At 42.3% G+C, this 23,467-nt stretch overlaps 2 protein-coding genes across 2 annotated transcripts; one reads left to right on the forward strand and one right to left on the reverse strand.

Moving 5' to 3' along the window:
- Positions 1–967: 967 nt before the first annotated feature.
- On the forward strand, positions 968–22,329 carry foxj1b (forkhead box J1b). The gene is made up of 5 exons (XM_049758679.2): positions 968–1,002; positions 3,843–3,945; positions 18,458–18,598; positions 18,714–19,363; positions 19,937–22,329. The coding sequence occupies exons 4-5, from the start codon at positions 18,770–18,772 to the stop codon at positions 20,792–20,794; spliced, it is 1,452 nt and encodes a 483-aa protein (XP_049614636.1). The 5' UTR covers positions 968–1,002; positions 3,843–3,945; positions 18,458–18,598; positions 18,714–18,769; the 3' UTR covers positions 20,795–22,329.
- On the reverse strand, positions 5,399–14,837 carry ubald1a (UBA-like domain containing 1a). Its single transcript, XM_049758727.2, has 3 exons — positions 14,590–14,837; positions 14,073–14,132; positions 5,399–6,966 (listed from the first exon to the last, which is right to left on the reverse strand). Exons 1-3 carry the CDS (start codon positions 14,695–14,697, stop codon positions 6,652–6,654), a joined length of 483 nt encoding a protein of 160 aa, XP_049614684.1. The 5' UTR covers positions 14,698–14,837; the 3' UTR covers positions 5,399–6,651.
- Positions 22,330–23,467: the final 1,138 nt, after the last annotated feature.

Here is a 23,467-nt window from a genome sequence, read left to right on the forward strand (position 1 = left end):
TACTGCACGATATGAAAATATTTTGCTTGACACCTTTCAATCCGTTTAAGTTTGGGAAATATTACCAAATAGAGCTCCACTAAAATGGTCACAAAATATGTTGGGCCCGCCACTCCAAATTAAAATAAAATCAACTCCCGGCAGTTGTCGACAGCATTTCATAACTGACCAGGAGATGGCGACAGCGTGGTGCCTGCGGACAATGTACAATATTTCTGCAATAATAGCCGGGTCAATAAATTGTCCTCATTTTGTTCCTTTCTAAATACAAAATAATTTGCAAAGGATATTTAAATAGGCACCCAAGAGCCAAACAATTAAAAAGTCAGTTTTTGATGTCTTCTTTAGTACTGAATCAAATTCAAGGAATTGCAGTGGTATTGAAAAATAACAAAACAAACCAAATGCCAAAATCACAAATGCCTGTACTGCTAAATGTATGGGAAAACATTAGTTCTAAACAGGAGGACTATGTTTTGAGAACTCCACCAATAATTTATAGGAAGCTCACAATATTGAAACATCAATAAAGGTGTACATTAGATTTTGGGGTGAAAGAATGACTTTAAAGGTGAAATTATGTGAAATGTCAATAGTATGTCAGCGTTAACGCCATGATCATACCTCATGAAGCCTTATCTTGTGACCTCATTAGGACACCTTTGTCTTTCAACGCCGTGCAATGCTTTGGTGGTGACATCCTTAAAGCTTTGTGTTGCCTTGTTCCTATGGTGCTTGCGGGTTGTCGGGTCACTGACATCATGGTGATGTCAGTAACAAAAGAAACTGCAGGATTCTTCCTGCTTTAGATTGAAATTGCACTTATATTTCACTCCCCAGATGAAAAAGCCAACGTGGGTGTGTTTTGTGACCACTAGATGTCATCATGGCACACTAACAAGCAGAAGATGAGGCTTTCAGTGTCCTCAGTTTACATGGATGACATCACCAATCCTGCAGGGGAACAACACCAATCCATCCATCATCTATTTGCTTGTGCATGTATGTATTCATCTCAACTTAGTTCCAAGCCACTGATGATATAACAGTTCACTCGCCTGACTTTCATGCTTTTGCCATCTTTGGGTTCCCACTCAGTGACAGTTGATGTGAATGTAAATGGCTTAGTGATTGACTGGTTTCAACAGTAAAAAGGGCCCGAACATGGATGGCTAGATATTAGCAGCTCACTTCCTCTATGCGGTTAGCTTTTGCAGTGCGATCTAGCTTCTCAGTTAGGTGTGAGATATCAAATAACAATAAAACATGCGTGTGTGCCACCTGTCGGGGTATTAGTCACACAGGGGAGCCTCGACACAACCCGCCGTGCCTAGTGACTTTCATTATTCAGCAGCAAATGTTGCCTCTCGGCTTGTGTTCCATGAAAGTGAGCATTTGCTGCAATAGCATTTTGTTACAAATACAGTTGTAGGTACATTTCCACAATCCTATGAGATGCAATGCAAAAAAGGGATGAATTGGAAATTATCTTCCTGATGTCATAATGAGAGGCTTGTTTCATGTTTTGATTTGCTTTTATAACATAGGAAAGTTAAACATCATACAGAGATCGCAATATGATGTTCTTATGGTTGCTCATTAGTAAGGTGCAATAGTTTATTTAGTGCATTTTTTTTCTACAAACTCCTAAAAAAGTAAAATTGCACATTTGGATGCTATAGATGTCACGAGAAGCAGTTACATAACAGCTAACCAAAGGCCTAGGAAAGGAAGCGGCTCTTTGAGCGTCACGCTATCATGATTGCGCTCGATCTAGGTCAATCTGTGATTAGCCGACTGTACAGTAGACGAGTAGCCGAGGATTATTTTCTGTCCACCGTGACGCCATTCGGTTGTGGCTCAGACCGGCCATTGCGTCATTGCCTGAGCTTTGCGTGTCCTATCTTCAAATGATGACATCATCCTGTGCCACTACTGCTTTGAGACATCACATCTAGTTAGTGATGTCACTGTGTGAAATATGGCATCATATGATGTGTGTGTGTTTGGTAGGACATTGTGGTGGCCATTTCCTGGACAGCAGCTGAATTTGGCCAGAATTGGAATCTGATCCATGATCGCTAGCATGCTTATTGAAGCAATGATGTCATCAAATAGAGACAGTTTCTTTTGTCTTTCTTGGACATCTGCGATCATTGCGCCACTCTAGTGAGGGAGAAAGGGGGGTCGGGGGTAAAAACAGGACGAGCGAGAGAATGTCAGGCACTGTGCCAACATGCGGGATCAACACTATGAAAGGCCACATGTGAATCACATTCAGCTCACATGTGCACGTTATCTTACTGCAGCACAAGTTGGACTTACACAACTGTCCACATTCCAATTGTAGATGGTTTGGAAATGATCAAAAATAGACATTTGGTAAAAATGATGGAACTAAAAATGAAGTCTGTCAATTACAATCAAGGGCGCAAGCCAAAAGGCAATACAAACAAGATATTGCAAGTCAATGTTGTGAATTTAATAATTACCTATACTGTTTATATACAGTATGTGTCTAATGGTCAAATTCATGTTAAGTGTTCATTTTATGTTCTGTACAACCAATTGGCAGGGTCTCTGCTTGCTCTCAAATTCCCCCTGTGGTAATCATGAATGTTTCATAATGGCTGCGAGCATAGATCTGCCTCACAGACGAGTTTGATAAAAAGCAGACTAAGCTAGAAGTGCACACTGAGTCACATATACACTAAGTCATATTTTGGAAATGGGCCACCGTTCCACTCGGGTACAAAAGAACAGCTGCCTTCATGTGTGTGAGAATGTTTGTGGTGGCGATAGCCTGCAGGGTAACAAGCTGCTCGTTCACCTGTAAAATGTTTTCTATGGGACACTTTTGTCTGGCTTCACTTTGGAAAATCTACTTTGAAGCATTCCAATCTCCTTGTCAGAAGGGAGGTGGAGTTACTTTGGACAGGCCTGGCTGGCTGGCTGCTTTTCTGTGACTGCACATTGAATAAAAGCCTATTTTTTTTTTTATTGGGGACACAAAAAAATGTCAAGCTAACTGAGTGACAGCATTTAGTACACAGTAAACACATTTGGACAGTAATATAACGAGTTATTAAGTAAACCTCTGAGTAACGTTTTCATTCATCAATTATTACCAAGCTTTTTTTTTTGTTCTTTGTATCCACAAAAAGCCTAAGAGTGGCTCTTTGAAAGCAGCTCTGATAAAACTGCTGCTATGGCAACGTGCACACAAATCTACAGTTTACAGGCTTGTTATTTTTCTTTTGCTCACATCGCATTTAAATGGGTTTGGTTTGGTCCTACTGTATTGGAATACTGCTACAGTACATCATTTTACTCATGCCATTCAGATGCCTTACAGGAAATGGGAATGTCACTTCCCCCAGTGTGTGTGTGTGTGTGTTTGTTGAGGCTGGTGCTAATGCATGCAGTCAGGCAGCACTGATAAAACAGTGAGAGCAGAAAGAAAGCCGGCTTTGTGTTCCACTCAGGATCTCGGACACAAGAGTGGCCGGAATGGCACACAGCCATTGTCGCGGGTTCATTGCGGTTTCACACACATTGCTGTAATCTTTGGCAGCTATAAACGCAGACAAGCTGCGTCAAGATTTGTCAGATTAAAATTGTGAAATGTGATGAGACACTTGGCTGATTGCAACAAAACACGGAATGTTTGTCGTAATTTAAAAGCTTTTAGTTTGAATACTGTAACTACAGCACATCGTAAAAAAAAAAAAAACACAGCTATTTTGTGCTTCTAAGGGGGTAAAATCAAATGGACAAAAATGAGATTGTTATTTCAGTGTTTGGCAGATGGTTGTGACAAATATTACAATTTTGCTCCTCAGCTCACCCTCAGAGGTCAATAGCGGGTGAAGGGTCACGTGTCTGCAATCGAGATTGACGAGGAGTGTGAGGCACCAACACTGTCCGTCCCTGTTCTGCTAGCTGGTGAGTTCAATTTTTCAGCAACTTGCATCTATAATAAGGCAACTTTTGCAGAGAAGCAACAATTAATTCATAACTAATCAATTATCAAATTAGGTGGCAATTACAGTTATATGTACTGATTTTCACGGCCTTCATTACAACTCTGGGTCAACTTGTGTTCATTAGTGTTCTTCTTTGTGTTGCAACAAATTGGCACATGCTCTCATCATCAGTTCTCAGAGGAGCAAGTGGTGTGAAAGTCAGTTTAGAACATGGGGTCTTGGATTTACTGTGGTTGTGCTAATGTGTTGGAAGCTTGTGGACAGCTGGTGTTTTGTGTTTACATCTGAGGAGTCAACGATTCAAGGAGACATACCGGTTGCTTGCTTTGCAGCTGAACTCGTCTCCTTCTATTCTATCCTTCATTTTGCTTTTCATCAGTGGCACTCTTTCGGGGTGAGGTGTTACCAAAATACCTTATTGGGGTAAAGAATAAAGAGGTTAGTTAACAATTCCTCAACATATCATAACATAATATCTTCATTAACACATTAAAAGCAATGTTTTTTTTTCAATCGGTTGACAAACAATATTTATTTAGGTTCACAAAAATGATAAGTTAATTATCAGGTAGTCCACAAATATTGTGGGAATGGTCTCATACAGTCATACAAAGTGGGGGAAGTGGACGTACATGAGAAACCATTTATGAATAGGCCAACCCAGAAAAACACTCAGATTTAACCAAATAAAGTAGGAAGCAAGGGAAAGATGAATTGATAAACAAGTTTGATCAAAATAAAAACAAGGAACTTTTTTTTTTCATTAGATTCAAAATTGCCCTAATTGTTTGACTTAAAAAAAAAACATCCACCAGCAAGATAAAATTTTATTTATCTCCAAAAATAAAATAATGAAAATAACACAAAACCAGGGGTGGACCCTGCATGTAATATATTGCCATAAATCAGGGTCACCCCCACTGAGTTGCCCTTTGCCCTCCTTAACAAATTGGAGGACCGGCAACTGATTCCACATGTGCACAAGCATCCTGTCTTTTTTAAAGTTCGAATTACAAATGAGCATTAGGGCCACACAAAAAAAAAAAGCATATTGTAAAATTATACAAAAAAATATTTTTCACAAAAAGTCATAAAATGAAGAAAATGACATTGCTATTATACAAAATTGAATTGGTTTGAACAGAAATAGTTTTTGTTCCAAAACACAAATAGCCACATTTTTGTGAGAAACATTCATATTGTAGGAGAAAAAATCTTTAGAAAAAAAAGACCCACTATAGCAAAAATAAGCAAATAAAATCTTACAATACTTACTTTTTTGGTATCGTACTTGAAATCCTTCAATTGTCTCAATAAACCATTGTTTTCTTTATTTATTACAACTTCCCTTTTCTTGACTATGCTTTGTAGCCTTTTCTATCACCCAAAAGTAGTTTTCGCAATCCTACAACTTTTCTCTAGAATCATTTTTTCTTTTTTTTTTGTGTGGCCCCAATATGTCTTCATCTCAAGCAACCTGTCAGGGGTATTTCTCTTTTATCGTGAGATGATCCAACTCAAATTAGCTGTCATTATTAGCTTTGGAAAGCATGTGTAATTTTGCTATAAAAGATATTATTGACAAGTCATGCAAAATGTTTACAAAGAGTCAAAAAATGGAGTAGTCACGTCTCCCCCTCCCCCCACCTGGAGCCAGTTTAGCTGCTTTCGCAGAACCGCCTCGGCTCCCAGATAATAAAACTATCATCGTTACAAACAATGTTATATTAAACCACTAGTGATGTTTTGGTTTTTTCCTTGTACAACCCATCATCTCAAAAGTATACAGCTGTAGACATCGGTTGAAAAATAAGCCGTTGTATTTGTGGATAAGCTAGCATGAACCAAAAGAGGCATCTGCATTTAAGATTGGGGGGAGGGTAAAAAAAAATGCCCCAAAATTGTTAAGAACATGTCCTGTGTCGTCAGCGCCAACGGTTGGTTTGAGAAGAATCCCTGATTGGCTAAAAGAAGTCAGGTGACCACCAGGTGAGGTAAGAAGAAGCCCCGCCTTGACGATGGGGATGAGAATATGGAGGCGTTTCCTCAAACGCATGTGTATTTGTGTTTACATAGACATTTATATAGATTTTGCACATACGGGTTCCAACCAGAGACGCTCTCTGGAGCGAAAATGCACACGTACACACTGGTGCATGATGCTTCAGTCACTTTAAAACACTGCATTGCAAGTTCCTTTGTCGTCATGCAGCACAGACAGTTGTGGAAACACAACAAGACCAGTGGGGGGGTTAGGGGGGTCATTAATTGGGGGGGAAGGTTGGGGAGAGGGGCTGAACAAAAACTACAAAATTTGCTGCCTTGAACGTCCTTGAACATCACATAGAATCCTTGGGCATGACTGTTTTTTTTTTCCAAATTCAAATATTTCTCTTGTCATTTATGTAAGAAAAAACTAAGATTTCACATACTCTCTTATTACTATGTGTGTGCGTATCTTCTATATTTTTTTTTTTTACTTTTCATATTTGCATTGGTTTTCTCCTCTTGAAATTGTTCACCCAAAGTTTTTCTTGGTTTGCGTCTTTCCATATCTGTCCGTCCATTCTTGCCACATCCATTTTATTTTTTATTTTTTTGGGGGGGAAAGACAAAATCGCCCGCCTCTCCGGGGTTGGGCGGGGGTTGGTGGGGGCGTGGCAATTCATCTCTCCGCTTCCATCGCTACGCTCGCCTTTTGCTCGGCGCCCGCGTGGGGGTTGACGCCCGTGGGCCAGGCGGGGCAGGGCTGTGTGGGGGGCTGCCCCTGAGTCCAGAGTCCCTGCGGGGGTGGCGGCACACTGGGCACGTTGGGTGACACCCCCCAGCCGCCGACTTGCGGCGGCGGGGGCGAAGTGGCGGCCGACGCCGACATAGGGCTGCCGCTGTTGAAGCTCTCGGACGCCTTGAGCCGGGAGAACATGGTCAGGGCATCCGGGAAGTTGGGGGGTGTCGCTGGTGTGTTGGCTGGCGTGCACATCTGAGGGTAGGAAAGGAAAACCACGGATTAGTGCTTTTTCAAAACAGGAAGTAGACATTGTGACCATGCGCTGATGGTGCTCAGAAGCTCAAACATCCCTTTGCCGCCCCTTTTCATCCGGTTTCTCCAAGGTTGGTTCAAGTGACACCCTTGGGAGTATTTTTGTGTGTATAAATGTACAAATCAATTCATGATTCACTGAGAGGCCAGGTTGTCTTGTTTTTTCCTCACTATGAATAGACACCAAAATAATCTTATTGTGTGCCAGCGGTCTTGCTGTTGTGCTGCCAGGCAACACACCCAAAGTACACACACACACACACACACACACACACACCAAACTCATGACTATACCAAAAACAGCAACCAAGTGCCTTGAAGCTTGCAGGGCCAATGTTTTGTGCCTTTCACCCACTTCCTGCACACAACTCCATGCCCAGCTTCCTCCAAGACATTTGTGACAAGGAAAACAACAACCTGCTGTATTCCAGCGGGAGGCAAAGGTGGAGCCGCCTTCATCCAGGAGGCTTACCACTTAAAAATAAATGGTAAACAGGACACACACCCAAGTCACAGACTTTAAAAAAAAAAAAAAAAGCGCCTTGGTGAACTAGTACTACGACGTAATTTAAAATCTTGAAAAACAGGATAGGCTGGAAAACACTGAAGCTTCATGGCACCGACCTCAGTCTGAGCCACTGTATCCTGTAATGCCATGGAAATTGCCACGCGCTTGACCTCGGAGTCAGAACGGTGGTCGAAAAACAACAGGAGAATAGCATTCCTCTCGAACAAGGGGGTAGCTGAAAGTGAACCAGCGTGCCCCCTAAAAGTGCTGCTGCTTAATATTTCACAGGGTTACGCTTGACTAGGTTGGACTGGACCATAGGTTCTCCCTTTGGCACGCCGTTATGTAAGGTGAGCATGGTGCACTCCTGTCAGGAAGTGCTGGGTCATGTCTTTGAGGCTGTTTCCTGCGGTAAAACGACACCCTAGAAAGTACCCGTGACCTCTACAGTACGGCTTTTTGTGAGCGCACTATGGTGGCGGCTAATGTCTGGATTTGTTTATCGTCTGGATGGGTCACTGTGGATGAGGCCTTCAATGTCCTTGAATAGAAAATGAAGGCAAAAACCTGACACCTGACCTCTCAGGTTGTCTGCCAAGACCTCTGACTCATCCATAAACATACGCAGTTGCATTGTTTTGCTAACACATGCCTAGGCCACGTTTAGTTTTTGTTTGAGACTCAACAGAAGAATCGGAAAGGAATGTAAAAGCATCTGTCACCACAGTGGGATCATTAGGAACAAACTGCCTGAATGTAATATTTGTCAACGATATCACATTAAATTAGCGAAAAATTAATCATGGAATGAAAACAACAAAATGCCTCTTTGGAATCTGCCGTAAAAGATTAATCGAATTTAGTGAGGAATTCTAACATTTCAAAACGGTCAAAATAAATCCGAATTACTTTGAAATGCTAACAACATCTGACTATAGAACCACATTGCTTGGGGAGGACTGAGATTGTGGAAAAAAATATTTTCCATGCACTGTCTAAAAAGAACAATGCTCCATTTGTACCGTAAAGGTCACTTCAGCACCAGACTGTGTACTGTAAACAAATAAAGGATGCACATTTGCAAAGAAGCTGTTCAGACCAAAGAAATGGGCACGATAAGTAGATTATCCCCAAAAAAAAAACAAGTGAATGAAACAAAGCAGTTAATGCTTAACTTTATGTTTACTACGTGCTGAGCAATGAATGTAAAGTTAATCAAAAACTGATTAGGATGATTGATTTTCTTTCTAATGACAGAAGCCACTGCTCCAAGTGGAAACGCTGCCGGGTATAATCCGACTAGTGTTAAGTGATCGAATCAAAGAGTGATTTAAATTCAAGAGTAATCTAGCCATTTGGAGAAAAAAAAACACGGCGATAAGAAAGAGTTGGGAGTTTGTGTTCGAAACGCAGCCAACAAGCGAGGCGTTACCATGGGGACAACTGTTGTAAGGAAAGAGCGCAGATCTTTGAGGCTCTGTGGTCATCGCCTGGCAAGCCAGACTCGATGCCGTACCAGAAATAGGGAATGGCGAGCTTCAACTCACCGAAAAACTCCACCGTTTGTGAGCTGAACGTTGGTGCGTGTTTGTTTATGTGCAAACAGATGACATGGGAGGTATTTCAAACCTCACCAAACGCATTCCTGAGAAATACTTTGAGTGTGTGCCAGGCTTAAAGGATCAAGTGGGGGTTCTCTCATTTTACATATTACGTTACGTTATCTTCAGTGATGCTACACCACAGGACAAACTCCCAGGCTTTTAATTTTTACAATATATGAATGGCAATCTGCTCATTTCCTATTGCTCCGGCAAGTAGAGACACATAGTCGAAACCAGAAGTTTACACAGACTATAAAAAACACACATACGCGTTTTGAAATGAAAGCAAACTACAAGTTTCCTTGAGATAAATACAACAGTTGCATAAGTGCATTTGCAAATGAAGAAATGTTTTGCACCAAGCAGACTGTTGATAAAATAAAGATTGCATTGGTGTTATTTTGGATGGAATGATTATGAGGGGAAAGTTAAAGTCAAAAGTCTACCAGAGGAGCAACAACATGGCACTTGTGTACAACTTGGGCTAACTTGAAACACATAATAATAGATAACTTTCCTGTTTTTCCACTGGCAAAGTGGATGAGTTAATCACTGCGCAAAGTGAAAACATTCGCCCAACGTGTCCAATGAATCGACTTCTTGCCGGCATGGAAGTTGAGACAGTTACCAACCCTGACCTTTCAACTCCTTCCCACTCAGCTTCAAGCAGCTGAAATCCCTTCTATGTACACAGTTGATCATTAGCCAGTCCACCTCGTGTTTTTGTATGCTTATGTCAAATGTACAGTGAAACAACGCGAGGAAGACGGAAAGACATTAGGAGGCCTGCGACGGGAAAATGATACAAGTGGGAGACTAAATGGAACATTTGTTGCACTCTGTAGTACGCGCGACAATGCCAAGCATGCTAACAATAGATGCCGTAGTTCACTCGCGTAGGAAAATAGTTTGGCTTGGTAAAAGACCGGCTACGAAAACTGGGCCAAAGGTCATCACGAGTGAGGGCAGGTGCAAGGAAAGCACTCGGGGTTCAGATTGCCAAGAGAAACACTATTTGTCACTATCTGAACGAGTCTAGTGCTATCACTTTGCTTCACTCGGCAAACTTGGGATCGTACACTGCTCGGAACAAATAGCAGGATGAGAAAATAGCTTACAAACGTGATCCAGGCAAGCAGGAAAAAGGATGAACTAAGCTTGTGAAGGTGAGAGCACAGGAATAGTAAGATTAGATCTTAGCTAGTCTGTGTTCAAATGTCAGCTGACCGAGCCAGACTGCCAAACGGGCCAATGTGACAGCAATGTTTAGCTGCAGAAGAAAAGCGGCTTCAAAGTTTCAAGTAGTTTTCCTGGCCTGACCGCAGCATAGGGATGAGAGAAGTGAATTGGAAGCAGAAATCTTTCCGCTAAGATGTGTGTATTGAAAAGCCTTTGTGCGAGTGGTTAGGCTTCTGGGAAAGCTGTGCTCCAGGAAACGTGCAAGGCAACATGCTGGAATAAGAAAGAGCACTGCCCGAGCTAGCCACTTCAGATGTGGCCAACTGCCTGGCATGGCAGCCTCACCACTAGTGCACGGTAATGGGATTGCTCTTGTGCATGACAAAAAGCACACACATTGGGTAAAATGCATTAAATATTGTCTATGCTATTGTGGCTGTAAAATGCATTAAATATTGTCTATGCTATTGTGGCTGACATACAAAGCAGGCCTTAGTAAGCCTGGCCAAATACCTGGTATTGGCATACTCCGCGTCGGTGCAAACAGTCTCCCTTATTCACCCATCATCTCTAAAACGTCAACGTGTGACGACACATGGAAGGTGGCCAGACACATAGAAATGAGAGCAGACAGTCGATGCGGTCCTGTCATGATTTATGAATGGCAAATTTTGCATCTGTAAGCATGGACATGGAATCACGTCCAAGTCTAATCTCGGAGATAAAAACTACAAACCCACAGGAAGTGAAAGAAAGGCTTGGTTGCTCTAAAGAAACTGCACATTGACCTTAATAAAATGCGCTGAATTCCCATTGATGGTAGTGATAACCAGCAATTACGGCACAATGAACTTTGTTTGTTCCAGACATTTTATCACACAGTATGGGGGTACTCATCCATAAGAGGAGGCAGTGCTATCTAACAAGATAAATTTTATTTTTTTATGACAGCAGTTTAGGGTGCTGTATTTTATTTATTTTTTTGTCTTTGTCCCATTACAACCCAGTCCCGACTTTGTTCCCGGGAAACCACATGGGTCCCTTGCCGAATTTTCTTTAACTGCCATAACTGTGGCAGGATTAAAGCAGGCTTTGTCACTGTGTTAGCTTGGGGGGGTGGGGGGGGGGGGCGACACATGTTCCCGGACAGCTGTGGAAGTCATCCAGCTGGGCCACTTCCTTATTTCTGGTCACATGAGGATTCACTGCTCATGTTCATAGAAGCTGTATGAGGAGAATGTATCATCATGGAAACACAGAGCTCTGGGAAGAACAATTGTTTTTCCCTCTAAGATCTTAGAGAACACCTCATGACATGCAGATAGGATCAATCAAAGATTACACAAAACTGCATTTTTTTCCCCTAACTGCCGTTTCAAACCCGAGTAGAAGAACGTCAACACGCCCTGATGACTCCTACAATTCAAAAACAGAGATAACCCGTGAACAACTGTCCCACATGTGGGTTTATGTAGGGCACTGTGAGTGACACACTGCATACATGTAAGGAAAAACAAACACTCTTGACCGCAAGTGTGTGCGATTAAGGGCAGCACGTTTACATGGCGTGCCCAAGCACACGCAGTCAAGAAAAAAAAACTAAATGACGAAAAGAGATTTAGCAAGCTAAATCCTCCCATGATTCTTCTTGTTCTGGTGTGTGTGTGTGTGCCAAGTAACATTAAGAGACTTTTTGTCAATAAAAGTCACACTGGTGAAGCGGAATGTGAAGGCTGGTCTACCTTTAGGAACAGCCCACACCAGAAATGCTCCGTTGCCATGGTTAAAATAAAAATATATTTGAAAGAGAACCTCCATCGATGTCAAAAATGGAGCTGGATAGATTTTTCTCATCTCATTCTCAAGGTACCAGTTTGTGATTTAACTAGGCCAGAAAAACTATCATTATAGAGACACCTCGCCTGCACTGTCAACCTGGTCAGACAAAAAGACATTTTCTACTGACTAGCGAGTAGAGATGGGTAGAGGAACTAATTAGTCGGTTCACTGACGGTTGAGAATTCTGGCAATGGCCTGGAGTTGATTTTGGTCTTTTATGCAATCGAGGCAAAGGGCAGTGCAGTACTTGCATTGTCAACTCAGTTCCAAATATTTAGCTTTTTTTTTAAATGAAGAACATGAGCCAATTTAACCCCAACTCCAACCCTGGAATGAAAGCAAGTGTTCAGAACATTCAGAGACAGATTGTTTTATTCTCATCAATTAATTAAAAAAAATAGGTTGCCTTAGCTATTTTGCATAATTGTAGTTGCAACAAAATGGTTTACTAATAACATTTTTTGTTAGTATTGCCATTTGACATGATAATAATCATTAAGACTGAGAACACTGAAGCAGACTGAATTTAATCTCTACAGCAATGAACAATGTGGCATGCAAGCTGGCCATGCCACCCTACTGTACTAGTGTTGTGAGTCACGCATGCACGCACACAATGAGCAACCTCAAAATACATGATAAGGCACATGGGAGGAGAAAGTCGTGCATGTTGGCATAAGCCAAAAAGAGAAGAAGAATTTGTGATTACGCAAGAACACACCTCTAAACACAACACCACACATATTCGGGAGGCGCTCCAATGTCTGCTAAAGATTGGAATGTATTAAATTGAAGATACTTTTATTGGGACAGGACGATGAGCAGGAGCCACATTGTTATGAAAACATAATTAAAGCGGCTTTAAAAATCAAAATAAGGCAAAACGCACTGCCCCGTAACTTACAAGTAAACAAACCAGCAATTGGATGACAAAGTAGCGTTGTGATTTACTTACTCATCGTAATGTCTTTCCTAAAATGGAGTTTGATTTAATGAATGACTTTCAGTTAAAATAAGAAATGCACATGAAAGGAAAGTGACACTTTAGGCATGAGGTGTTATTTGAAATTTGATATTGACAACAGAATCTGCTACCTACCGCGTACAAATATCACACCAATTTATTTCACGAGGGACCCTTGCGGGATAGAAGACATAACTTCTTATATTCATACTTCAATTCCTTCCTCGCAAGGAGAAGACACTCAAGACTGTACCAAACATAGTAAATGGCCTCCTGAAGTCACACACTACGCCACACCCTTTAAAGACATACGTCAAAACAGTAATGCTATGTGTTTTGTTTTGTATTTAAGGGTATGCTTCTTTGATTATAAAATGACAAACTAGGTAGTCAAGGAATCACTGCGGTGCTTGAAATTTCAAAAGGTTAAAGTGTGTGCATGTGTTTATATAGCCCCGACACCTTCTACTTTACCCTACAATGTTGTGTCTGCCCTCCCTCCCAAGGTTGCTGATGTGTCATGAGAGAGGGGGAGTAGCAACAAGCAAATGAAATGAATACAAGCACAATGAGACTATTGAGAAAGGCACTGCCCCTCTTCCTGGAAACACTGTGTGTATTTTCCGCTCTCAACTAAAACGAATGTCCTCATAAAAAAAAAAAATATATATATATTTTTTTATTAAAAAGCATTAGTAATTCCTTCTTTTTCCCCTTGGAGGTTCTGTCTCAGCGTGGCTGATGCCTGTGTGTGTTTACAGTATTTCTGGAAGCTCACAACATGGCCGACATGTGCTTTGTTATTGTTAGTAACACACCAACCCTCCCAGCCTGTGAGGGTCGGTATCGCCCTTCATACAACCTAGGACAGTTTAATGCTTAAGTCGATTGTTTAACTACATAAAGAAATCAACATTTTAAGTTTAAAGATTTATTTTCACCCCAAACTCACCATTTGATGATGATGGCCATATGGGATATTTGTTTCTTGAAAAAAGGCACTGAGGGCAGTCTAAAAAAAAATAGAAACAAAACAGAAGTTAGATTACATTTTGTGTGTTTTATTATCAACAGAGAAGCCAACGCTACGGTCGATCGTGACTTGTTTCGCAATAGAACAGGCATGTGGCGAAACAATTGCATGTCCGGGTTTGCAAGACAAAACGGTGGCCATTTATTGCGGAATTGCACACACATGAACAACGCTACCGTGGGTCGGATTATAGAATTTAATCTCGAGTGAAGTCTAATTGGATATGCTTAGGGAGTGCGTTTCGCAACCCTGCTACAGCTTTATCTTGTGTGCAAAATTAATATTTAACTTCCAATTACAGTGAAATGTTTGAAAAGCCCGTTTGTTGGACTACAACGAGGTAGGAATGTTTGGCGAGGCACACAAGCGCTAGCTAGTCGATCGTCGCAAACATAAACAGTCGCCGCGTGCAGACTTCATTTTCTTTTCCCCTCACCTCAAACTGCCAATGTGCCGCCTGCAGGAGCTGCTTCGCTTGGTCTGCTGCACAACCCGCCGTCAGGACGAACTGGTTAATCATGACTTGATGTTTAAGTTCATCCATTTTCGACGAAACCCGTGTCCTAAGTCAAAAGCAGACTTTCGACCGTTTTCCTCTTTTCTTCACTCGAGTTGTATTCCGTCTTCCTCCCCTTCAGTCGTCCACCATTACAGCCGGCTGGCCAAACACAAATATTTACTGTAGGAGCGGTGGGGGCGGGACCTCGTGTGATTGGCAGCGCTATTTAGCCAATGGAGTCAATACAATGCGCAAGGGAATTGTAGTCCAAAACAGGAGGGTCTCGTCTCACGCGTGGCTTTAGGTCGTGTATGACTGCCGTGTACGAATTCCTAATCATATACAAATCCAGAAATCACATGAAAAAGATGGATTTCAAACAGCAACTTAGAAAATGCAATGAAATTCACGCAGTAGCTCTAAAAAGACGTAGAAGTGTTCTCGGCGACAGTTTGTTTTGGACTACAAGTCCCACAAGCACCCGCTTTGTTTGTAAAGCTCCAGGAAGGTTGACTTTTGTGAATGACGGCCGCTCTCGTCCAATTCTGCCGCTCGCAGCACCGCTCTTTTGCCAAATATGGTAAACAAATCCACCAACGCCAATTACATCGCTTAATTTAGGGACAACCTCACAACCGATAGTCATGCGTCTAAAAAGCGACAAATATGTATCGCACTGTTACTACAGAATTTATATTCGGTATTGCATGCACTCCTAATTGCTACATTGTCGCCAAATAAAACGGCAGCATGTACAAATGTAGTGCATTTATGTTGAACTAATCTGGTACGAAACATCCGAATGATTTACAAGGCAATTCAATTAAATGATGAATAACATACTGCAAGCAATTGGAGGGAAATCAAATAAAAAGTTGTTATTATGAGGACAGGAAATCAGTCACGCGTGACTTGTTCAATATGACACTAACACACATCAAGCACACTAACAACAGGATGCGGTGACGGAGCAGCATTAGGATTACGTAATTCCCGCAATACTACTTCCTTTGTTAAAATGCAGATGTGCAGATTATACTCAGACAAATACAAGGTTCTGATTAAAATATGGCATTTTCGTACAAACTGAGATACAAATCAATCCCACATAATGATGATTGCACCTTTGAACATTTAAACGCTCTTTTATCAATGGCAGGTTTGTAGGAAGCAGTTTCACAACAATGTTACAGTTGGAAAAAACGACCTCTGGCGGACAAATGAAGATTTAACAGCCTTGACCGCATAATGTACAGCACACACATTACGTGTAGGGTTTGTTTTTGCGACGGAGTTCCGTTCCAACAAGAGCGTCGTAATTTTTACGTAAATCGGAATTGCCATCCTAAATAAAATGCCACTGTTTATGCGGGGGGCGGCTCGGTGGCGCACTGGGTAGCACGTCCGCCTCACAGTTAGGAGGGTGCGGGTTCGATTCCACCTCCGGCCCTCCCTGTGTGGAGTTTGCATGTTCTCCCCGGGCCCGCGTGGGTTTTCTCCGGGCGCTCCGGTTTCCTCCCACATTCCAAAAACATGCTTGGTAGGCCGATTGAAGACTCCAAATTGTCCCTAGGTGTGAGTGTGAGTGCGAATGGTTGTCTGTCTCTGTGTGCCCTGCGATTGGCTGGCAACCGGTTCAGGGTGTCCCCCGCCTACTGCCCGATGATGGCTGGGATAGGCTCCAGCACGCCCGCGACCCCCGTGGGGACTAAGCGGTTCAGAAAATGGATGGATGGATGTTTATGCGGGATGAGGGGGTATTTTTTACGCGTGTAAATGTTACTAAATATTAAAAAGAATCCAATAAATCCAATTAAAAAGTTGCGTGCATGCACGATATTGTTAATACAATCTTAATTGACTGCAATTTTTGTTTTTCAAATTACGTGTTATGCTAACATCAAGTAATTCATTGATGCATGAATGTCATTATGAATGTGTGGTAGTTCACTTGTGTGTATTTTAAACACCGACTAAAGGTCAATGATGCCATTTACAAGACTGGTGTTGTAAAAAGCCCTCATCAAACGCCTTTTCCCAAACCATTATATGTAGATGTGCTGTGGCCAGTACTGTATTCATGTCTGCTCACTGCTCAGTCCCTGGTACTGGAAGACAGTGGGAAACCGGGAAACAATAGGAGCGGCTGTTCAAATATTTGCATGTCTCACCAAGCAAGGCCTTTGTTAAGAGGGGACCTGAACAAACCTGGAAACACTGCTAAAATCAGCCTCTCTTGACGGGATGCGACAGCTGGCTTAACATAAATGTATGCACATTCTTTGAGTGTCAATGCATGGGCAGCGAGTGTTTCTCAGGGCCTCTGCCCCTCCAAATCTTCATTAGATGTGTTTGTTTGTACGTTTGAAGAATAACCTGGTGATCCTGAAAGGGGGATCCTTCCATCTGTGGTCCCTTCTCAAGGTTTCTCATTTTCCCCTGGCAGGTTTTTTTTGAGTTTTTCCTTGCCCTTTTGAGAGCTTATGATCAGGGGATGCTTTGAGAATAATTGTCAATTTTGGCTATGTGAAGCCCTTTGAGACTGTTTGTGATTTAGGGCTATACAAATAAACTTGACTTGACTTGACTTGAATAGAAATCATCTCATTATGAAATACATGCCCTATATAACTGTTTAGCTAATTAGGAAAAACAAAACAACGACAAAAGCATTTGTGATCACACTGGTGCAATTAATGGGTATTTGGGATTTGTAATGCGGCCTATGTCCGCTAGATAGCAGTGTTTCGTTCAAAATCAGAAAGACGTGCTCGACGACAACTGTTATATTAGAATAAAAAAAGTCAGTTTCAGTTTTGGATGTAAAAATGAATAAAACCTAGAACATAAAATTGTATGACCATTTTTACTAGACGTAGAAAAGGGTAAGTGAAATAGAATAGACTTACTATGGAATTATAGACAGGCCTATATCCTATAATATAAAATATTGTGCAGTGCAGTGATCAAATGCTCAGAAATAATAATAAATAATAATGGTAAATTAATAAAAAAATATAATCTTGATTGACAATCTTGATTTATTTGTCAAAGTCTTATTGTTAAGGTTTTCAATGCTACTTTAGACAGCTGCACTAGTGTATATATCTGAATTGTAACTATGTAAGTAAAATATGTAATTATTTACAACTGTGTTAGCAAAATGTTTTTCGGTCATTTTGCTAACTCATCAAAATGGTTATTGTATGGTTGCCTATATTATATAAAAGTAAAATAAAAAAAATCATACACTTCATTCAGTTTTTTCTTCTCTTTATGACTTTACTAGTTAGAGTGTAGCCTACTGTATGTATGTAATAATAAAGAATATTATTAAGTGATTTACATGTAGTCATCTGCACGAGGGCACCTGACTACTCTGAACGTGACGAAATGCAGTTTGTAATAGCCAGTCAGGTTTTTCTTTGTATCCCTAGGCGTGCTAAAGTATCTCATAGCGGGACGTGTGGCGCGGAAGAGGTGCACAGGTCAAATTTCAGTGTGTTTAAAAGCTGGGAGGTGAAATGGAAATAGACTATTTGAAAAGAGGCAGAGGGAAGGAGAGAAAGGGTAAGGCCAAGCAGCCAATCACAGCTCCCTCCAGTCACTTGAAGTGACGGTGGGCAGTCTTTCCTGAGCTCTACGTTCATCTTATTGTACTTCCTCCTCGGCATCTCACGTATTGGCTCGACAGCACTTAAACAGTGTTGACTCAAAAGCTCACCAGAGTCGACATGGAAGTGATCTAAGTGGGTGTTTTTTTTCCTTTTCCCTTCTTTTCATTGTGGTTCTACATGCGCCGCAGGAGAGACCAAACCGAGCCCTCCTCCTGCCTCTGATGCACTTGTTGCGCACGGACCTGATGCGCCACTTGAGTCCTTGAAGAGGCAGGACGCACTGCAACAGGTGCAGGCGCAGCATCGTCTAAAAAAACAACAACTGAAAGGTAACTTTAGAGTCATTGAATGCATCTTAATTTGTTGTAACACAACTTTATGTACGTTTGGATCTCATTACGCAGTGGTTATATTTATGGGAGAATTGTGCTTTGTCGCTTTCAGAATAAAAACGCAACTTTAGATGCCAATCTGTTAATTATTCGTCACGAAAAACCAGGATGCCGGTTCTGACGAGCCCAGACAACGCTAATAAGTTTAAGGAGAAATGGTTGACGGCGTACCCGGATGATCAGGTCGCATCCGACTCGTCCCCCCTTGATGACAGCCTGACCAGCCTCCACTGGCTCCAAAATTTCTCCATCGTGAACGCAGATCCTGAGCGTCCCGGTGGGGCCGCAGCGCAGGGCTGCTCCTCCTCCTTCCCCTCCTCCCATCAGCATCTTTTTCTCAAACGCTTTCCCAGAGGGGGCACCGACTCCCCCTCCAGCCCTCCTGCCGGGGACACGGCCGCCACGGGGATGCCGCTTTACCTCGGCAGCCCGGTCACCTCCGGGAGCGACACTACTCTGGTGCCGCGCTTCTCCAATTACGTGCATCTCGGCAGTGCGTTCCAGTCCATCCCAATCCAAGCTTCCCCCCCAGCGGAGGTTGACTACAAAACAAACCCAAAAATCAAACCGCCGTATTCCTACGCCTCGCTCATCTGCATGGCCATGGAAGCCAGCAAGCAGCCCAAAGTGACTTTATCCACCATCTACAACTGGATCACAGAGAATTTCTGCTACTACAGACACGCGGAGCCCAGCTGGCAGGTAACTGAAAACAGCCTTCCTTCTATATTATTGATGAGTCAGATAAATGAGTGTGTGAGCGAGGGACGAGTAATTGGCTCTTGTGTCACCATCATCACACACCCCAATCTTGTAGGAGAGTGTTGGGGGGGACAACTATGGTGAAATACACAATTTGATGATGATTTATATTTTTATTACCAATGAGGGGTGGAGCAAGCACTAAGTGTGTTTGCTAATGAGGGCTCCTGAGAGATAGCTAAGCTAGCTATCAGCTAAACACAGCTGATTATGTTTTCAAAGTACACGACACAGCTTCCTTGAAAGCCTCATTAGGGGAATTTGCTTCCAAACAACAACAAAAAATACACATCTCCTTTCCTCCAAGTTCACCTCTTTTGGTTAAGTCGCTCTAACGTACTGTTAGTGAGTCTATGCATGCGAGTGTCTGAAGTGTGATCAGTGGCTAACAGGAGCTTTTGTGTGTGTCTGTTGACTGCCACAATGATAAACGTTTTATCCTACAGATCTATTTATCTGTGATGAGAGCCACACAAGCTTGTACTGTAGCTCAAATGTTCCTTCATTTCATAGAACTCGATCCGCCACAACCTGTCGCTGAACAAGTGTTTCAAGAAGGTCCCCAGACAGAAGGACGAGCCTGGCAAAGGAGGTTTCTGGCAGATCGATCCTCAGTATGCCGACATGTTTGTCAACGGCATCTTCAAACGCCGGAGGATGTCTGCAAACAGCTACAACAACAATAGCGGGTCTGTCCACAGACAGAACAAATTGGTTTCGAGTAGCCACAGTACCCATAACAGCTGCCCTTATCAAAGTGGCAAGGATATAGGCAGCAAGCGGAAGAACCACAACAAGGCCATAAGGGCGACCGAGTCCCCTCTTTTGGCAACGGAGGCCCCAAAAACAGACATCCTGAGGGGGGATTTCGACCTGACGTCCATTTTTGATGATGTCCTGAGCGGGAACTGTAGCACCTTTGAGGATTTGGACCTCAACACGGCGCTGAATTCGCTGGGCTGCGAGATGGAGGTAACCATGCAAGGGAGGCAGCAGTCGGCCGGGTTGGGGCATTGGTGTGGCCCAGGAGACCTCATGGGACCGAGCCAGCACCTGAATCCCTCCCAGTCGTCCTACGCTTATCTGGACATGAGCGTCGCCTCGGCCGTCAACATGGCGGAGCTTCACGTGCCGCCGCAGCATCCGCAACAGCTGGACGGACAAGATCAGCTCCTGCAGAGTCAAAATCAGCTGCAGAATTTCGAAGAGGCTTCCTCCCTGTTCCAGGAGCAGCCGGAGGAGGTGGTGTCCTGGGAGGAGCTCAAGGAAGAGGCACAGGGTATTCCACTGACTCTGGATCAGAGCTTTGGCCTGTATGAGGGCTTCTTTATGGAGATGCAACCATGGGAACGGGTCGAAGCCTATCTGTGATCATTGAGTCCCACTTCCATTAATGTCCGATGAAAGCCTGACTTCCAGTCCAAGGATCAACCTTTTATTGGCTTTGTATTCAAACACAATAACACCACACATGTTGACTTTTACTCAGCTCCCCCAAAAGTAGTGAAAAGACTAATCAACGTTTAGCAGCTATCTTATGCTATATTTGGTACACGAAGCAGCTTTGATTTCAACGTTGCTAACTGATGAACCAGGGCGAACGTTTAAAACAGTGAAATCTTTCAACAAGATGGACGAAAGACTACAAAGTGCAAATGGACGGCGGCCATTTTTTGGAGTGAACTACCCGTGAACAAAAGGCAGGATCCAATCAAAACGACTGAGCACTGTCATAGAAGTGAGAAGACACCAGGATTCTATTTTGCTACATTAGCATTCAACTGGCTTTTACTTTGGGACTAACAGTACAGTGTAAAACATCTAAAATGCCATCTCCAATGTATGCTGTGTGGTGATGAAAGTTGCAGATAACTTTAAAATGTATAGTCTGAAATTAGCATTAAGTCATTTCTATATATTAATAATATTGCATATTCACTGCAGTATATACCATAAAACAAGAACGTTTGCTTCTATACTGAAAAGGGGTGAAGGTGTAAAATGGATTGTCTTGTTTCTCAGTCAAACATTATGCACTTTGATAGGCAGCAGATCTAGTAGATGTCTAATATTCACTTTATTTTTCCCGCTGTTGATGTTAGGTTTAATGACAGTACACTATAATGATCACCCGGAAGCTCCAAAAGCGCATTTCTGAAGAGACGATATTTTTTAAAATAATTTTTATTGGCATTTGACGTCAGCACAATTTGTCTCAGGTGTAAAAAAAAAAAATCTCTGATAAATGCGGCAATTTGCCCTACTCCTGCGCTGCCATTTATCACGTTTGGCGGATGCAATCCAGGTTGTGCCTGGTCAGTTCCCACATCAATTTGTGTGTGCAATCAAGTTTCATCTGGTTTTGCATACACAGTCGTAAAATCACGCCCTAATTGCCCCTAAGACTATTGCAATAATGTATCTGGCTTAAAAAAAATGACACGCTCTCTTTGGTTGTATATAAATGTTATCTGAGACAGGTTAGTTTTACCCTACTGATAATGTGTCGTTGCATATACTTAGCATTCGTTGACTATATTTCGTCAAATTATTTTGATAATAAAAATATGCAGGTCATTGGTCTTTGTTGATTCAGAAATCTTGTCACTGGGTGATACTGTTTCTTTCTTTTGATCTTTTTCTAAATATAAATGGGTTTGTCTTTGGAATTAATCACCTAATTTTAAACATGTATGAGAATAATAATGCTGTTGGACTGAGCGTAGTTAATAGAACCTCAACTGGAAAAAGGCCAGTTTGAATTGATGTATGGTATGAAGCGATTTGGTTTCTTCTTTATTCTTACAATGTTGTTTCCTTTGTACTTTTTTAAAAGAGCTGTTTGAACATGCAACCATGCTTCGATGCAATACATGGTCTCAATTAAAGAAAGAATGAGAATTCAACAGTGTCAACATCTATTTTGTATCAAAACTGCAACTCCTTAATTCTAAAACTGTTTAAAAAAAAAAAAGAAAAAAGTGATTCAACTTTGCCACGACTTGACCTATGCTATTCTATATATTATTAGCTCGTACGCCATCAACCTGATTTGTGAAGCACCATTATAAGGCTAATGATTACATATTGGGCTTTAAGTAGATTCAAACTTTATGGAGTGTGCTTCACTATTCGGGAGACGGACTGCGCTATTAAGAATGTCAAATTATAGCCAGTAATGATGGTAATTATCCATTTGCAATCTGCTGAGAATGACGAAGAAAGCCAAATTGCTTTATTATTTTCTTGCCCTCCATTTTATTCTGTCTTTTGTCGATCAGGGCGGCCTGTTGGAAAAGCTCTTCCAAACCGACCGCCTCTGCCCATGCCGGGTTATATGAAAATACGTCTTTCCAGCCCAAATCTCTTTTTAATTGAAATTGTTGGCTGGCTCAAAGCTTCCCGGTGGCGGCAGGTCATGTGTGGAGATCTCCAGGAATAACCCAGATTCCCTAAAACAGCATGGGACCACTACAGTCAGATTCAAGTCCTCAGCGTGAGCAGTGTGCACTGACCAGCTGATGGAGAAGCTGATACTGTGACAGCCAGAAGAACAACGTCACAATCTGGATAATAGGCTAAAAAAGTCAAATTGCCACTGTCTATATCACACGTGGTGCCCCTGTGCCGTTTCATTACGCACGGGGAATATTTGTGTAGTGCCAGAGGTTTCATTGTCCACGCCCCTGCTGATGTGTGTGTTGCCCGTCGAGTGTGTGTGTACTCGGTGGCCGTGAGAGCCCCGTGGTGGCCCAGATAACACTATCTCTGTGGAGCCAGAGGCCCGCGGTTCTATTCACAAGGCAATCGGATGAGAGACCGGGACTGCCCAGCATGCGGACTTTGCTCAAAGAAGGAGAAACAAGCGGAGAGCCATCTCTGCTTGCTTTTAATGGCTTATAACCTCCTCACTGGCGCCCCTAAGGGAGGCTGTGAACCAATCCATGTTTTGGTCACAGAGGTGGGGAAAAAAGGCAGAAAGGTGGAATATGTGGCCATTTATTGCAATCGTGGCACCCTCTGGACCAAGCCTGATTAGAGACA

Source organism: Syngnathus scovelli, chromosome 21, assembly GCF_024217435.2.
Source record: "Syngnathus scovelli strain Florida chromosome 21, RoL_Ssco_1.2, whole genome shotgun sequence".
Lineage (NCBI taxonomy): Eukaryota > Metazoa > Chordata > Actinopteri > Syngnathiformes > Syngnathidae > Syngnathus > Syngnathus scovelli.

Bases quoted from the DNA above. Each gene is read 5' to 3' on its own strand.
- foxj1b (XM_049758679.2), top strand. From the start codon at position 18,770: ATGCCGGTTCTGACGAGCCCAGACAACGCTAATAAGTTTAAGGAGAAA. The intron at 19,364-19,936 runs GTAACTGAAAAC...TTCATTTCATAG, and splicing joins ACGCGGAGCCCAGCTGGCAG to AACTCGATCCGCCACAACCT.
- ubald1a (XM_049758727.2), bottom strand. From the start codon at position 14,697: ATGGATGAACTTAAACATCAAGTCATGATTAACCAGTTCGTCCTGACG. The intron at 14,133-14,589 runs GTGAGGGGAAAA...ATTTTTTTTTAG, and splicing joins CGGCACATTGGCAGTTTGAG to ACTGCCCTCAGTGCCTTTTT. The intron at 6,967-14,072 runs GTGAGTTTGGGG...TCCTACCCTCAG, and splicing joins ATGGCCATCATCATCAAATG to ATGTGCACGCCAGCCAACAC.